Source organism: Pongo pygmaeus, chromosome 4, assembly GCF_028885625.2.
Source record: "Pongo pygmaeus isolate AG05252 chromosome 4, NHGRI_mPonPyg2-v2.0_pri, whole genome shotgun sequence".
In the NCBI taxonomy this organism is placed as follows: Eukaryota; Metazoa; Chordata; class Mammalia; order Primates; family Hominidae; genus Pongo; species Pongo pygmaeus.
In genome coordinates this window covers 126,850,249-126,867,843 of record NC_072377.2, presented here as the reverse complement: position 1 = coordinate 126,867,843, position 17,595 = coordinate 126,850,249, and the positions used below count along the sequence as shown (strand labels likewise).

Here is a 17,595-nt window from a genome sequence, read left to right as displayed (position 1 = left end):
CTCATAATGTGTCAGAGGCAGAAAAAAGTGACCCAAGAAGGGGCTAAATCCTTAGTTCTCCTTAATATTTTCCCATGTCAACACTGAGATTTGAGAAGGCAGAAGGAACTGACTTACTTTATATACTTGTCTGATCCTTTAGTACTTAATGAAATATAGAATGTTTTATTTGACCCCTATGGGAAAACTGCTAAACTGAGCAGTTCGTTCCTGAAATCAAATATCAGCAATCAAAATACTTGCAAAGTCCCTTAGAAATCAGAACATCACAGATTTGTTAGAAAGTAGGTGCCCCAAGCTTATAGGTGGCTGTTAACATTGTTTTATTTCCTTTATACAAAAAGTAGAAATGACAGAAAAAACACTCTTGACAGAAAACAATACCACCGACCTGATCTCATGAAAGAGCTGAGCCAAATCTGCCCACATTATGGGGAAAGGGAAGTTCAATCAACATTAGCAAATACTCATGCAATTGATGAAATATAAAATGGCATCAGTGGCTTAGTGAACGTCCTGTGGGTAGGGTGAATCAATCTACTCTTAAAAAACATACATTTTCCCAATCATGCTTTTAAACAGCATCTTTTAAAAAAACAAGTTATATATACAGATATCACCCCAAAATGAATCTTTTACAGTCTACTACTATAAATTTAAGGCATCCTGATATTCTGTTCTTCTGCTGGTGAGGCATTGTTATCATGGTTCTCTTTCCACAGAGGATAGTCCAGAAATTTCCAATAATTTCCAAAGGGCATCAGTGGGAGAAAATTTAAAAAGTGATTTACAAGAAGAGTTCTTTTGACTCTGGCTCAGCAATGTGCTTTATGCTGTAGGATTTCTTCATTTTTCTATTGATGTCATTATGCCTAAGCAGAAGAGAAACCACAGGCCAAAATTAGATAAAACTATGGTCAAGTTACAAGACAATACCACTAAACAGCTCACCAAAAAATGGAAATTATCCTCACACAAACCACACTGAAGAACACTTCATTCCAATATGCAAATTATTCTCTTTTCATATAAACTACTCTTTAAACAATGAAAGCAATAGTCATGTAATAACACACACTTACTAAACACTCTTTAACTCAGCTATGGAAATAATTTCTCAACCATACTGATTGAAATACAGGCATTTTACAGTCAAGGGAATTTTATCAGAGTTAAACAAGATAGGAAGTATAGTATTGTTGGCTGAGTATAAACAAAATATTTTTATTTTATTTAGATAGATTCACTGGTGACACTTTTATTCTCCAATAAGCTTGAGCCTTAAAAGTTTAAAGAAGAATGCTTTTTGGTTTGTGATTACTGAGTAACAGCATGTTGAAAGATCATAAGTAGATAAATCTATGGGAAAAAGAAAAAGCTAACGAACAATATGCTCCTTTTCTCTCAATACTTGATACCTACTAAGTCTGCGGGAAAAGAGTACAAACTTGAGCCTTGGAACAGCTTTGCTTTTCAAACAAATTTTCCCTTGGATAGGTGCAATCATTTTCATGAGGTATTACTCCCATTCTGGGTGTAAAATCTTCAGAGGGGAGCTATCTTCTGAGGGTGGACAAGGCCACATATTACTAAATTACTTCTTGTTGCTACACCAGACAAAAACACTTTCTGGGAATGATACTAGCTATTATGAGACCACATTTGGATGCAGGAGAACCCCAGGCATGGCTCCAGAGTCTCAAAATTGTGCTTGCTCACAAAGACCATGAAGCCTATTTTCAGTGTGCCGGAATATATTTGATCATCATCATCATCATCATCATCTGAAAGTTATAATTCTTATTTTAATTTTTCCTCTAACTGGAACTTTAGAGACCTGTCCATGGGCAAGAAAGGGAAAGGGAAGAAGGTGAAATAAAAATCTAATTGGCTAAAAGATGTGCTAGGGATTCCAATTAAACATGATGGATTGAATACACACATTTGTCCTCCATATCCTGCAAAATAACACTGAAATAAAATAAATAAAAAAGGCACAAATTTAGATGAATAAGGGAAATGGGAGGAGAGGATACAACAGACAAAATGTCAATGGTATTTCAGAAACAGAAAGGTGGATGAACATTTAGAATTGATTTAGCAGAGCAGAAAAAGCAAAAACCCAAGTGTACAGTCAGGGAATCCAACTAACTGATTTGCACAGCCAGATGCAGGAATTAGAAGCACCGTGTACTTCTGAAGATGATAGCAACTATGTTAAAGAATGAAGAAGCTCTTGATATACTAACACATAAAGTCCTCCAACATGTCAGGTGAAAAAAAGCAAGAAACAAAACTGTGTGTACAGTACGACACCTTTATTGTAAAAAGGAAGATAAAGATATGCATTTGTATTTGACTGCAAAAATTTAAATAAGATTTGCACCTGAAACTCTATAAAACCCAGGCACGGTGGCTTATGCCTGTAATCCCAACACTTTGGGAGGCCAAGGCAGGTGGATCAGTTGAGGTCAGGAGTTTGATACCAGCTTGGCCAACATGGCGAAACCCCGTCTCTACCAAAAATACAAAAATTAGCCAGGTGTGGTGGCTGTAGTCCCAGTTATGGAGGCTGAGGCATAAGAATCACTTGAACCCAGGAGGCAGAGGTTGCAGTGAGCCAAGATCACACCACTGCACTCCAGCCTGGGTGACAGAGCAAGACTGTGTCTCAAAAAGAAAAAGAAAAACAAAAACAAAAACAAAAACAAAAAACAGCTATAAAACAGGAACAAAGAGAAGACCAGTAAAATGATGTTGGAAATTAATATTATTATAACAGAAACAAAAAATTCAATAGCAAGATTGAAAGGCAAGTTTCAGTAAATATATTAGAGATTCAAACTAGAAAAAGTGAAAGTATGAATAAATAGAGAAGAATCGTTAGAAAATCTGAGTATCAGTCCAGTGTGTCTAACATTAGAATAAGAGGATTTTCAAAACAGGGAACAGAGAAATTGGAGAGGAGAAAATTTTCAAAGAAATTGTACAAAACATTTCCCAGAACTCAAGTACTGAGGGTTCCAGATTGAAAAAGCTTGCTGAGTGCCCACAGCCCAGGAATGAAAACAGACCCACATCATGGCAAAGCATCAAAAAATCAAAATATTGGAGATAAAGAAGAAATCATAAAATCTTCCAAGCCATTGGCAGAGAAGAATGGGGCTTCTCAACAGACACATTAGAAGCAAAAGAAAATGAAATGATGTGTTCAAGATTCTGAAAGAAAATAATTTCACACCTAGAATCCTATACTGAGTCAAACACTCAATCCGGTAAATTGAAGATATTTTCAGACTGTCAAGGTCTCAAAAAAATTAGCACCTATTTACCTTCCTTGGGTGGGAAGATATATGACTGAAGCACGAGAATAAACAAAATAGAAAAGAAAAGACAGGTTCAGGAAACAGAGTCTAAACAGGAGAGAAGCACAAGGAATTCCCAGGATGATGTGCATGAGAGACTCCGGGATGATAGCTGTGTGGCAGTGCCAGGAGGCAGCAGTGAAGATGGGGGCAGGAGGAGGGGTCTCCATGAACAGAGAGAAACTGACAAACACCTGAGCTGTCTGAGGGTACTAAAAGATGGTTTGGTCTTCAGCACAGTGTTTAGAAATGCACTGTAAATTAGGAAACCAAAATTATTTCCATGGGAAACATAAAATTGTACGAGAAAGAAAATATAACATAGGACAACACAATGAGTCCTTGTGATTAATATTCAAATAACCATAATGATAATTAACACTGAATACTGATTTAGCTCTTTAGAGTGATACAACTATATTCATGGGGGTGGGAGGAAGAGGAAGTAGGAATGTGTGCATGTGTGTAGGTGTGTGTGTGAGAGATAGGAAAGAGAGGGAAAGAGAGAGACAGAAAAAGAGAGAACAGGCGCAGTGTTGGATTGTTGGATGCTAAAATGGAGCTAGACACATTTGGCTCATTGTTAAAAATACGGATTTAGGAGCCAAACTGACTAAGTTCAAATCCTGGCTCCACAATTTATTGCCATCATTACTATGTAACCTTGGGCAAGATATGTAATCATTCTATGTCTCAGTTTCCAATATGCAAAATTAGGATAATAATAGTATCTGTTTGGCTGGGTGGGGTGGCACCTGCTTGTAGTTCTAGCTGCTCAGGAGGCTGAAGTGGGAGGATCTCTTGAGCCCAGAAGTTAGAGAATGCTGTGAGCCAAGATCACACGACTGCACTGCAGCCTAGGTGACTGAGCAAGACCCTGTTTCTTAAAAAAAAAAAAAAAAAAAAAAAAAGTATCTGCCACATAGTGTCATTGAGAAGATTAAAATAGTACATATGTGTAAAGCACCTGAAATATTCTCTGGGATACTGTACGTGCTTTATAAGTGTTTATAAGTGCTATCATTTTGATTTTCTATAGTAGAATGCCAGCAGATAACAGGGATACTATTTGAAACTGAAAATCTGTATGAGCATGTTACTTAGAAATAGAGAATACTAGAGAAAACACCTGAAGGAAAAGCGAGTGGTTGATTCAAAAGAGTGAGGCTAGGGAAGGGGGTGGGTTTGGCACAGGGCACATCCAGTCTTTATTATAATGCTAATATTACTCTTATAAGTATCTATATCACTTTAACAATAAATTAAAATAGAAAATTTAAAAGAAGGTTTTTGTCATAGTCTAACGATAATAAAGTTTAGACTTTGATGGGCATTTCTGCTTTAATATAAGAGGTGCTGTGGTCAAAAACACTAAAATGAGCACTCTTTCTGCAGGACAAAACCCGTTATGATTAGAGCTAAGTCTGTACCAAGTAAAATATTAACTTGAGGCATTTATCTGAAAAATATCAGGATAATTCAATCCTCCCTGAACCCTTCAATTACCTAGTCCCAAATTAACAGTATTCAAAGAACGAAAGTGTTTGGGTAATTCTGGCATGAATTATTCAGATAATTTGCTGCTCCTCTATTTCATTTTTGGATATGAAATCACATTCTGAGTGACCAAAACTGGAAAGAAAAAAAGCTTAAATTTAAATAACAGTTTTTCAAGTGTTCTAACTTGCTGACTCATCTAGGCATGGATTGCATATTTCCACAGTCCATGGTGACCAGACAGCAACTTACAGCATCCATGTAGAATGGTCCACGGCACGCATGACATTTCCGCTGATAACCAAAACAGAGAAACCTTGCTGTTTTCTGTGATCTCCCTCAGAGTTTTGACTGAGAGCACATCTATAAGTCTCATCTACTAAGAAATGGGATTCTGGTTCAAGGCATGAAAACTTGTATTTGAAGTGCCCAAATGGAAACTCACTGTGGGTAGGTGGACTTGTGACCAGAAGGCCAATATTGATAAAGAACACACCATTTTTCCCCGCTGTGGGAAGATAGGCTCAGTCCTTTTTTTATTTATATTTTTCTCTCTTCTTCCACTTTTCCTCTCTCTAGCTCCGCCTCTTTCCAAATATCTATGAAGTCTCCATCATGCACCAGGCACCAAGCAAGACACTGGGAGTGCACGTGGAGTACAAAGGTGCTATTGGGGGTCGCTATTTTCGTGAAGCTCTTAGGCCTTTTTCAGAGAGCTTGCCACGTTTTACTTGAATCCTATTTTAATTCTCTCTTGATTATGATCTCCCTGAGTGAAGGAACCAGGCCTTATCCTGGCAGAGCAAAATGTGTGGCTTAGAGCTGAAAATAGTTGCAAAGAGTGGCCCGGCCATCCAGGGATGTGGCATTGGGAAGACAGTCCATCCGCGCTGTCCTCAGCATGGCAACGAAGAGCACCAGTGACTGGCTGGGGGAGGGATACTTGAAGGCACTGGAAAGTGGCTGTGTAAAGTCTCTATTTGGTATTTTTAAACTCAACTAACCTATTGCTTCTTTGAAACTCCAGCCTTAAGAGATACAGGCAGGCTCTGTTCTTTTAATGTACAAAGATGCCTCTAGTGGTGGCAGACGTGTGGTGCAAATATGACATTAATAGAACATGTATCTGCTTTGAGGTCACACAATTCAAAACTGGATCTTTGGGGAATAAGGAAAGGAGGGTGGGGGTGGAGAAGTGAGTTGTCCTTAGGTTTTCTGACTATCCTTAAATCAGGAGTGGCTTGTTGAAAGCAAGTGGTCTGGTGGGAAGATTTTGGTATCCAAGGCAGTTCTCTTCCTATTATCTTCCTACTGTTGGTTCATGGGTGTTCACAAACTCCACACGTTCATTTCCTCCCTCCCTGGAATAGTGACTTAAGAGAGTACGAGGGTCTTCCCTGCCTTTTTTATGTCTCAACGTATCATACTTTGATGCTAACTAAACTGTTTCACTGTCTTCTTGTGGTGCAATCTGCTTTCTCCTTTTCCCAGTGTAAGGAGCTTATGAAAAGACACCCCATTTGTGCATCCATCTTGGGAACTCTGCCAGCCTCTATAAATACTTTGCTAAATTGTGCTTAGACACTGGGAAGATATGATCATTCTGGCTTCTCATAACATGGACATTTTTTCTTTATACACAAGACTCTGCCTTATTGGCGACAATTCCCTGTAATTCTACTGTGCAATGGTCAATGGAAACCCCCAAACCTGGCACATTTGAAAGAAGGAACAGTCACTTAATTCACGTGAAGAAATAGTTCAAGTTTAGAGCCTCCTCCTCTTCTCCAAGTCATAGTATAAAACGAGGGTTTTCTTTCTGAAAATACTTTGAAACTATAGGCGAGGCTGAGGTGGGTGTGGGCAGGACAGAGAACACAGAACACCTAAGGAAGCATGAGGAGGCAGGAAAGAGACAGAGAGTGAGAGAGAGAGAAAGAGTTGGCCAGGTTGGGTGGGGACACAGACAGAACACTTGGGGAAGCATTGGTGGGGAGGAACCACGGAGCACCTGGGGGTACACTGTGGGAGAGCACAGAGTACCTGGGGAAGCATGGGAGCTGGGAGGATCAGTGCTGCTCTAAGGGTTTCTGGAGCAGAGGCAATCACCCAACTTCAGGTACTTGGCTGTTGTCTTTCAACTTTTGCTCATTGGGCATGGAGCCTGATGCCAGCAGGTTAGAAAGGCAAACAGAAAATTATACTTCCGTTCAGGGCTTAGAACATGAAACTACAGGCTGGGTGCGGTGGCTCACACTTGTAATCCCAACACTTTGGGAGGCCAAGGCAGGTGGATCATCTGAGGTCAGGAGTTCAAGACCAGCTTGGCCAACAGGGTGAAACCCCATCTCTACTAAAAAGACAAAAATTAGCTGGGTGGTAGTGGCATATGCCTGTAATCCTAGCTACTCAGGAGGCTGAGGCAGGAAAATTGCCTGAGCCTGGGTGGCAGAGGTTGCAGTGAGCCAAGATTGCACCACTGCACTCCAGCCTGGGTGACAGAGTAAAACCCTTTCTCAAAAACAAAACAAAACAGAAACAACATGAAACTACAGTTTCTGAGCAAAAACTCAAATGTCTATAGTGTTAAGCATCAACTACTTTACTAAATACTTTTTCATTAACAGCACTTTAACAAACTTTTCTGAACTGTTGCATTGGTAAGATTTGTCTGTCTCTGGAAGGATGCACTCAACATATATTACATAGTTTGGTAACACACCTACATGATTGAGTAGGTTTATCATTATCCTTTCAAGAATCAAGCATATGAGTTAAAAATAATGTTAACATTTTAAGGTCAAAAAATGAAAGCAAGATTAAAATATGGTTATTTGATAATATATAGAGAATGAGGGCAAGGACACATTTGTTCAGCAGCACCAGGGTCTTGTTGCACTGGCTGCATTTTCCCATCAGGATTCTGGAAATGCTTTTTAGTGGGGCTGAGGATATGCTCTGGTTGGGAGCAGGTTTCAGCCAGGGCCTCACCTTTACTTCCCAATGTCTTCCACATCTTTGTTCCTTTTTCTGTTTAGTATGATGTCCTGGCAATAAGGACAGAAATGTGTGTTTGTGTGTGTTACGGGTGGGGGAGTGATACCCTAAACTCTGATGCTCTAATGGGCACAGCAGATGACCATTACCATAGCAGATGTCATCTCACTACTGGCAAAGCAGACCAGTCTCTTTGAAGTGGCTGCTGAACAACCTTAAGATCTATGCAAAATATTTGATACCAGCTCTTGGCTCTCAGTATAAAGTTCCCAGTGTGGCTAATACCTTGGCAGTAAAACGCACACTAATGGTGTTTATTGCTTTATGATTTTTAAGGACTCTATGCTAATGCTGGTGCTAGGATTAGGTGTTTCCTAACCCCTCAGGCAACTGTGCCACTGTGGTCAAAGTGGGTGTTACTGGTGGTGGCCAGGGATTATGCCCTTTTGCCTATCAGTAGCTGGAATCAACGCTCACTTTGTGCCCTAAAGATCTCAGATGGACTTAAACTCTGGGAAACGAATGTTTCACTGGCATTTTAAGACAAGTAATTGCAAACATTTCCTTGGAGTTATAATAACTTAAAAACAACTTGCCTTTTGTAAGATAAAGTAAACATAAATCTGCTTGTTATAAACCAAGTGATTCTCTGCAGTTGAATCACACTGGGGATGCTGCTCAAAGGAATAGAGTTGAATCTAATTTTAAAGGGCATTGAAAAGAAATTTAGATTTTTGCTATCAAGCTGTGACCAATTTAGAAAAATAAATAGCAAACAGAGCCCTCACAGAGCAGACATTCTTTAAAATGTTACATTTATTGTCCCTATTTTTCCTTTATCAGAAAAAAATAACAATTTCCTTTAACTAAAATGGAATTCCAATGTATTCCTGGAACCAGGATCCATTGCCTCACTCTTTTCCCCAGGGATATGCTGATAGGGCCATGTAGAGGCAATAGCATTTGGCCCCAACTCCAACCCAATGACTGCCACTGGCTTCCAAAGTCATACCACTCTGGGCATCCCTGCTACCTGAGAGGAGCCATTTGGTGGTCAAGCAAATTTTGGGGCCAAGATTTGGAGTCATAGCTGAGAGATGAACACTTTAGCTCCTTTCCTTCTTGCAGTGGGGTCCCACAGGCAAAATGAGGCAAGCCTAGGTATTTTTCAGGCCCACATTCCCACTCTAGTCTTAATTTATCAGAGGAATCTTTATTTCAGCCAGAGAGATCCATTCTTGTTTTATCTCAGGAGTGAACCGGCCTAGTTCTCTCTGTCTGTGTGTGATTATGAGTGAGTGAAACCTCTCCTTTCTAGCATGAAAGAACTAAGGTTTCCACTTCCTATGGAAACACATGCCAAATGACAACCATGATAAAGTATAGGTTAATTTACAGGGTAATGAGGAGAAGGGGTCAAGATGCTTATTTAAATACATTTAATATTTTTATTTTGGGGTTTCTAAGTATTTATTGTTGAAATTAAACTCTGTTAATAAGTAAAGCCAGTGAATCTAAACTGAGCCTTTAGAAGGACTTTTCCTTAAGCTTAGAGAGGGAAAGTGTTAACCTAGCATCAGATAACTGAGTAGCCCCATAACCTCATTTTGTGCTCTGATTTTTGTAATCCTATTACAGCAGATGTCTCAGCTTTGTTCCCACACCAACACCCACCCATCCACCAACCCACATGCATGCTTTGGAGGATTTTGGAAGGTGCTGAATGGCATGTTATAATTTTTCAATTCGTTTAAATATTTTAAAAGTGATAGTCTTTTATGACTGGGTGCAGTGGCTCACACCTGTAATCCCAGCACTTTGGAAGGCTGAGGCAGGTGGACCATTTGAGGCCAGGAGTTTGAGACCAGCCTGAGCAACGTGGCAAAACACCATTCTACTAAAATTACAAAAATTAGCCAGATGTGGTGGCACAGGCCTGTGATCCCAGCTACTCGGGAGGCTGAGGCAGGTATCGCTTGAACCCAGGAGGCAGAGGTTGCAGTGAGCCAAGATCGTGTCACTGCACTCCAGCCTGGGTGACAAGAGGGAGACTCTGTCTTCAAAAAAAAAAAAAAAAAAAAAAAAGTGATAGTCTTTTAAAATGGGTTTAGGGATGTAACTCTTCTGAAATAAACCAATTAAGGCAGACTGGTTTCATCCCACAGGGAAATGAAAGCTATGCTGCAGAAGAACTTTGTCCAAGGAAGTGGCCCAGCCACTGGGGACTTGATTCTCTCCTTTCTGTGTTATGTAGTCCATGCATTTTGAATTGTAAACGTCTTATTTGAGAAAGGCCCTTGTTTTATTAGCGGGCACTCATAAACCTGGCTCATGGACTGAAATCATGTTCATAATGCTAACATAGAGAAATTTCAGAATGGCAAGGCCTTGTTTCTCCTGAGATCAGCAAAATGGTAATAAAAGGAGCTTTTGGTTTGTAATCAGCACTGAAATAAAATTAAAGCTCTGTTTCAAAGTTCCAGTTCTGATTGGAGGCTGACTCACTCCACCATGACAGGAAATTTAATTTCAATACTTTCTTAATACTTGACTCCATTAAAACAAAGATTGAAAGCCAAAGTCAACTAGGAAATACAGCAAAAGTTTGTGAACTGAGCAGATTCTTCTGGCTGACACTGGAATAAAGCCTGCAGACTAGCGACCTAAGACCTAGTTACCGTTACATCAGTGCCTGCTTCTACTTGGGGGAATAGTTGTAATTTTCTTCTTCCTTTGTGTTATCCCTGATGAAAGGTGCTCCAAGTCCATGATTTAAAAGCTCATGCAATTCAAAGCAAAGCATGTCAATGCCACACAACACATCTCCTAGCACCACGTACCGTGCGTCGTTATGCAGATGCTCTTCAATCAGCATGTTAGAGGAAAGATTGATGCAGCTGCTGTACATTTCCTAGAGAAGTGCAATTAAAAATCATCTGAAAACATGCAACAAGCTCAGCACATGCACAAGTCCCAGTAAACATGAAGCATGCAGGAAGATAGATTAGAGGACAGTGGCTTAGTATGCACTTTAAGGAGCATGGGCAACTGAGATGATTCTTCTTTTACTACTGAGCAGCAGAACCCAGTAAGTTACCTGGAAAAGTTTGATTTGAGTGACTTAAGTTTTGACACATTTAACCCAAAAGGTCTGGTGTTTTGGGCACAAGTATGCCTTTTCTAGCTGAAACAAATACATGATATAGTCTTCTATAACAAGGACAATTTACAGAGGAAATTGATATATAATTTAAAATTTGGTGTTCAATTAATTAGAGAAATACTCACTAAAACTTGATTTTGGTACTGCAAAAAGAATTTGGACAGTACTTAGACCTCATTGTAATGGGATTCTAACATTATAGCCAATGATAAATTACAAAGATTCTGCAGCTCCACTGGGTGGTTTATCTGGATCATATGGAGAATGATCTAGGTCATTCCATTCCACAGAGAGTTTTGCATTTTGGCTGCTATACCATTTTTTAATGGCATGGCAAGCTCAAAGCTTGCAGGAAACATTGCCTAAAAAGATGTTCATATCTCTTATCCACTGGATATAAATCACAGATTATAGTGCATGGGTTTCCAATGAAGGCAATTATAAAATGTAGTTCATGGCATTCTCTGCCATCCCCTGTGGACTGGCAAGCACTTCAGGCTCCTATAGGCTCCAATCAACACTTAGGAGTCTGTGTTGTAAAATACCTATGTGGAGGTCCCTGTGGTGTATTCATTTCAAAGGTCATCTCAAAGTTGTGTAGTTAAGTCTTTGGCAATAGAGCATCTATTTATGTACTTTTTAATTGGGCCTGAGAATAAACTATCCCATCACATGAAGAGAACAAACTCTTCCTTGGGACAAAATCAGTGCCAATGCAGGACTGAACTTGCGCTAATTGGTGGTTTCATCTTGCAGAAATGCCTCCAAGTCTACGACCCCAACACCTAAAGATTATGCCATTTAGGGAAATTTAGCGGCCAGAATATAATCTCTTATGTTTTTTTTTAACCTTTCTCTCTTAGAGTATTTTCCAAAAGAAGAGCAAGGGGTATGTATCTAACATGACATGTCTCATTAGACACATGAATTTGGCTTTTCATGCATCCATTTGGATTTTTTTTTTCCTGGGGATTCTCTCAAGGTAGTGTGGGCCCACAATCTGTAGTATTAGGAACAACATAATCCATTTGAAGGAAAAAAAAGAATATTCTCCAAATAGCACTTACTGCCTTATTCTTTCCTTTGCTGGCGGAGCTGGCAGGGTTTCCCTTGGCATCTGTTGTCTTCCTCCCAAGTGAGGTCAAGGGCAACGTAGAGGTTTTCAGCTGGTTGGCTGCCTGGTAGTTATTATTATTGTTTTGGTTGCCACTTAGTGTCTCCATGATAGATCGAAAGGCTCCAAAAGGCCTTTTCAGTTGATCCCCTGATTCGTTACTTGTGGAGGTCCGCTGGAGAGTCCTGCCCTTATCTTTGTCTTTTTCTCCATTCAGTTCAAGGCTAGGCTGCTCCATCTGCACCACAGGCTCCTCAAAGGTAACTCTCAGTTTTAAGTTCTGAGATGTCCTGCGCTTGGAAGATGGAGACTTGAGGGCACTCTTGGGACTTGTGGCAACTTTCTGGGCAGTAGTGCTGTCAGGGCTGGGCTGTGGAGGGTCACCAGAGGGCTGGTTTGGAGGAATACTCCCTGAGCCTGGATACTGGGATTCTAAGTCTGGTTCACTGCTCTCTGAGGTGGGAGATGGGCTATGGCCGTCCAGGGATTTGGAGGCCTTGATGCTGAAGGGAAACCTGCGTCCGCCTGATGCCAAGGTGTGTTTCTTGATCATCAGGTGCAGGCTTTCTGCACTGTCCATACTCTCTACGCTTTCTACAATGGGCTGTGGCCTTGGTCGGTCAGCCTTCCTCACTGGGGTATTCTTGGGGTCCTCAGAGTTGTTGGAGTCCGTGTCAGACTCACTCAGTGACCTCTGCATCAGCTGTCTCAGCCTGGCTAACTTCAGTTCCCTCTTCTCCAGTGGGATCTTTTTAGAATTTCTAGAGGAAGCCTGAGCATCCTGGAATTCCAAGGACAGTTTTTCCTGGGTACAGACATTTTCTGAGATTTCCTTTCCCAATAACTGGCGTAAGATTTTATCAGAATCTTCGTCTTTTGCTTTGGGTCTAGCCCGGCTGGAGGCTGACAGACTTCCAAGAACCTGAATCCCCTCTTGGACTCCTGGCTTGCTTTTGGCTACAGAATCATCATCTGCATCTGGAGATTTCCACTGGGACTTTCTGGAGGCAGGTGAGGACGGTGAACTAAAAAGAAGATGAAGGACATATGAGATGATTTCCTACTGGGTTGAAATGACTCAGCCACAAGTCACTCACTACATGGTCTTTACTGCCACTAATAATGTACAAGTAAACAAGAACAGAATACAGACAAGTACATAATTTATTTTCGAAACAATGTGCAAATACTCCGTAGTATCAGCTATAAGGTGCCTTATGCCTTCGGCTATAACTACCATGACTACTAAATTTGTCTGTTTTACTGTTTATACGTCAATTTTGCATAAATTTTCTCAGTTAATTCCATTTTCAATAAACTTATCAAGCTATATATATATAATATATATTATATTATATATAATATATATTATATATATATTATATATATTATATATATATATAATATATATCTCCTATTCCCACTTCACAGATGAAGAATTGAAAGATTCAATTCTTACAAAAGAGTAAGTGACTTGTTTATAGTCGTGGAATGAAGAAATAGCAGAATCAGAGAATAGAGTAGGTCTTCAGACTCTAGGTCCAGTGCCTTTTTCACTGTGATTTCTCATTTTTATTCCTCTTTATAAGAAGAAAATGTTTTCTGTTGTCATCCTCTTAAAATATATCAAAGGAAGTTCAGAAGAAGGCTTAACAATTTAGGATACTTAAGAATGCTAAACAACAATGTGCTGGTATTACCTGGGTGAAGAAGGGAGTGACTTGCCCTCTGATTTCTGGGCTTCTAGAAATTGTTGAAGTTGGTTCTGCAGCGTGACACGTTCTACTGTTTGTCTGGGGAAAACAACCAAAACACATGAGGTCTCTGATACTGGCTACTGCTATAAATTAGGGTGTATAATTTTTTTCATAATAATTTCCAGTGAGTTGCAATAAATACAAAAGCCTTAAAATGTGCATAATATTCATCCTTACAGTTCAGAAATTTTCCTAGGGAAACAATCAAAAGTACCCCAAAAAGATATGTATTGTCAATATTAATGAAAAACTATAAGTAACCTAAATGCTTATCAGTAAGTCTGAGTGAACAAATTATAATTATTTCTATAATGACAGCTATTAAAATGATAATATGTTTGAGTATCTATGGACATAGAAAGTCTTCCTAATTATGTCTATATAATGTAGATATAAAGCATAGTTTCATATATATAAATATGTATATGTGAAGTATACTTTACTTTCATTAAATAAAAAAGGAAACTACAAAATACTATTTGCAGTATACAATCTCTGACTTACTATACTTTAACTTGTGATTTTTCAAATTTACAGTGGTGACAAAGTGATATGGATTCAGTAGAAACTGTACTTTGAGTATCCATACAGCCATTCTTTCTCACTTTCAGTATAGTAGTCAATACATTACATGGGATATTCAAACTTTATCATAAAGTACAATTTGTGTTAGATGATTTTGCCCAACTGTAGGCTAATGTAAGTGGTCTGAGCACGCTTAAGGTAGGCTAGGCTAGGATATGATGTTCTACAGGTTAGGTGTATTAAATGCATTTTTACCTTATGATATTTTCAATTTGTGATGTGTTCATTGGGATGTAAACCCACGGTAAATTTAGGAGCATCTGTAGTCTCATTTTTTTTTGAGTTGGAGTCTCGCTCTTTCACCCAGGCCGGACTGCAGTGGTGCTATCTTGGCTCACTGGAAGCTCTGCCTCCCGGGTTCACGCCATTCTCCTGCCTCAGCCTCCTGAGTAGCTGGGACTACAGGCACCCGCCACCATGCCTGGCTAATTTTTTGTATTTTTAGTAGAGATGGGATTTCACCGTGTTAGCCAGGATGGTCTCGATCTCCTGACCTTGTAATCTCATTTTTAAGAAAACTAACTCTGCCTTTCCCACGTGTATATATATATATGTGTGTGTGTGTGTGTATATATATATATGTGTATATATGTATATGTATATATATATAAATATAGAAAAAATATAGAAGGATATACTTCAAAATGTTATATTTACTTTTCCTAAATTGTTTGAATTAAAAAATTTTTTAATTAAAAATTTTAATTAAAAAAATTTAATTAGAGACACGGTCTTGCTATGCTGCTCAGGCTGGACTTGAACCCCTGGCTCAGGTGATGCTCCCTCCTCAGCTTCCCAAGTAGTGGGGACTACAGATGTGTTCCGCCTAGCTTGGCTTGACCCACAGAACTGTAAGATAAATTTGATGCTGTTTTAAGCCGCTAATCTTGTGGTAATTTGTTACAGGGCAATAGAAAACTGTTATAATAATACAATTAGCAGAAAAAAATGACAGCAGCTCTCATGAGCCAGGACATATCATAAACTAAATAAACATATCATAAACATTCTTAAAATGACTGCTGTACTTCAGATATTGGCCCAATGTTCTCCCTGCTGAGTGTCACTGCATATACTCAGCAACCATTAGCTGCCTAAATCTAATTATGAGAGATCAGATTCTGCTAATACCCTTCTATAAGCTCCAAGCACTTTGTTTTTCTCAGAAGCTATCAGTTTTAGTCCAAACGTTTCATCACTAAGACCAGAGAAGTCTGTGATCTCATTTTATCTCACTCATTCTTCCAGACTTACCTACTGACATGTAATTGTCTAATGTGGGAACCAGCAAGCAAACTTTTTCTTAAAGGCAAAATAGTAAATATTTTAGGCTGTGAGCCATAAAATTGTATCCCAACTTCTCAACTCTGCCTTTGCAGCATGAAATCAGTCCTACACAATAGACAAATGAATGTGTGTGGCTGTGTTCCAGTAACATTTTATTTATGAAAACAACTGATGGGCTGGATTTGGTCCACAGTCTATAATTTGCTGATTCTGGTCTAATGAAAAAAATAAAAACTAAAAACACATAAAAACATTCTACTTTTCCCACTTTGCTAGCTGGTATTGAAAGTCACATGTTTTTAAGAAAAATATTTATTGAGGGGATAAAACAGATGAAGAAAGATTAGAGTCTGCTTTTAAAGGCCTTATTATGTGTCTTTAAGTGAATTATGACACAGTCAAGAAAAATATTTTGGGGTAATTGGGTTGACTGACAACTTGAATCTCAGGTATGAATGGAGAAGGAAGACTACTCTCTGGATTCTATAGTAGCCCTCAGGAAGAACTCATCAGCTTTAATTGTAGAAAAGAAAATATATGGGCAGATGGCCACTGTATTAGTTTGATAGGGCTGTTGTTAAGGAAGTACCACAAACTGCTTGGCTTAGACAATAGAAGTTTATTATCGCACAGCTCTGGAGGCTGGAAGTCTGAGATCAAGGTGCTGGCCAGGTTGGCTCCCTCTGAAGGCTGTGAGGAGAAGCTGTTCCTTGCTTCTCTCCCAGCTTCTGATGGTTTGCTGGCAGTCTTTGGCATTCTTTGGCTTGCAGATGCACATCCTGATCCCTGCCTGCATGTTTACGGGTATTCTCCCCGTGTGCATGTCTGTGTCTAAATGTTCTCCTATTATAAGGACTCTAGTCAGAGTAGGACCCACCCTAATGACCTCACTGTAGCTTGATAACTTCTGTAAAGGTGCTGTCTCCAGATAAGGTCACATTCCCACATACTTTTTTGAGGGGGATACCCATAATACCTAGGCTTGTTGATTAGCACTTCAGCAGAGCTGAAGGTTGCCATTTCTAAATATTAAGTATGTTTATTAACTCTGAGGAGTTGCTGAAGGTTGGAAAAGGCACTGAAGACTGTCTTCCCCCAGAATTTTGGACTGGGAAGACTAGTGTTTTCCATCCTCTCTCCTGTCCTTGTCTATGTTATTGGTGTCTGGGAACCTGAAGGGCACAGTGTACTGTGGCTGTACCAAGTTGATTTCTCCATTCATTTTTAGTTTTGCCAACTTCACTGAGATATACAGTAGGTAAAAGACTAAGGTATACAACATAGCCTCTCTTAGTTCATCTTGTCACTGGCCCAACTATAGCTGTCCACAGCATTCTGCTCTGGAGACAACTGAAGGACTGCAGTCTGCTAGTACATATGTGTACTTTATCCCAGGATCACCAACTGAGAAAGCAGCCAAGACTTTGACTTTGAGCAGTTCACCAATAAAACAGCGATTGTAGCTCGTGAAAGTTTTGTAGATTCCATGCTATGAACAAGAAGGAGGATGTTTTGTGATCCCTTCTCTAAGTATGAACCTTTAGAAAAAACATTCCATTGGATCATTTTAAAGTTCCTCTTTATGGATATGTCCATACATTACTTGAGGGAGTGGACATTAGTATAGCATTTTTGGAAAGATTAGTTAACATCTATCCACATTTTAAATATGTATGTCTTTTGCTCTAGCAATTCCTTTTCCAGGAACTTGTTTTTTCAAAATATCTACACATGTTCATAAAGGCATTTGCACAGTGTGTTCACTGTGGGAAGACAGCTTACTGAGTTATTAATTTGTGTGCATTTTCTCTGATTACGTTGAGACCTTGA

The 17,595-nt window shown here is 39.4% G+C and overlaps 1 protein-coding gene across 7 annotated transcripts in view; it reads right to left on the bottom strand.

Moving 5' to 3' along the window:
* Nucleotides 1–306: 306 nt before the first annotated feature.
* Nucleotides 307–17,595, bottom strand: part of SNCAIP (synuclein alpha interacting protein) — a 152,242-nt gene continuing 134,953 nt past the window's right edge. For 5 of the 7 annotated variants that reach the window (XM_063665164.1, XM_063665166.1, XM_063665168.1 and 2 more), the window contains exons 9-12: nucleotides 13,837–13,929; nucleotides 12,090–13,161; nucleotides 10,700–10,770; nucleotides 307–872 (exon numbers count right to left, since the gene is read on the bottom strand). In XM_063665164.1, the coding sequence (XP_063521234.1) occupies nucleotides 788–872; nucleotides 10,700–10,770; nucleotides 12,090–13,161; nucleotides 13,837–13,929 (1,321 nt within the window). In that variant the 3' untranslated portion in view covers nucleotides 307–787. Of the gene's footprint in view, nucleotides 873–7,853; nucleotides 7,910–10,699; nucleotides 10,771–12,089; nucleotides 13,162–13,836; nucleotides 13,930–17,595 lie in introns of those variants that run through there. The other 2 variants (XM_054489355.2, XM_063665169.1) reach the window with 2 other exon arrangements.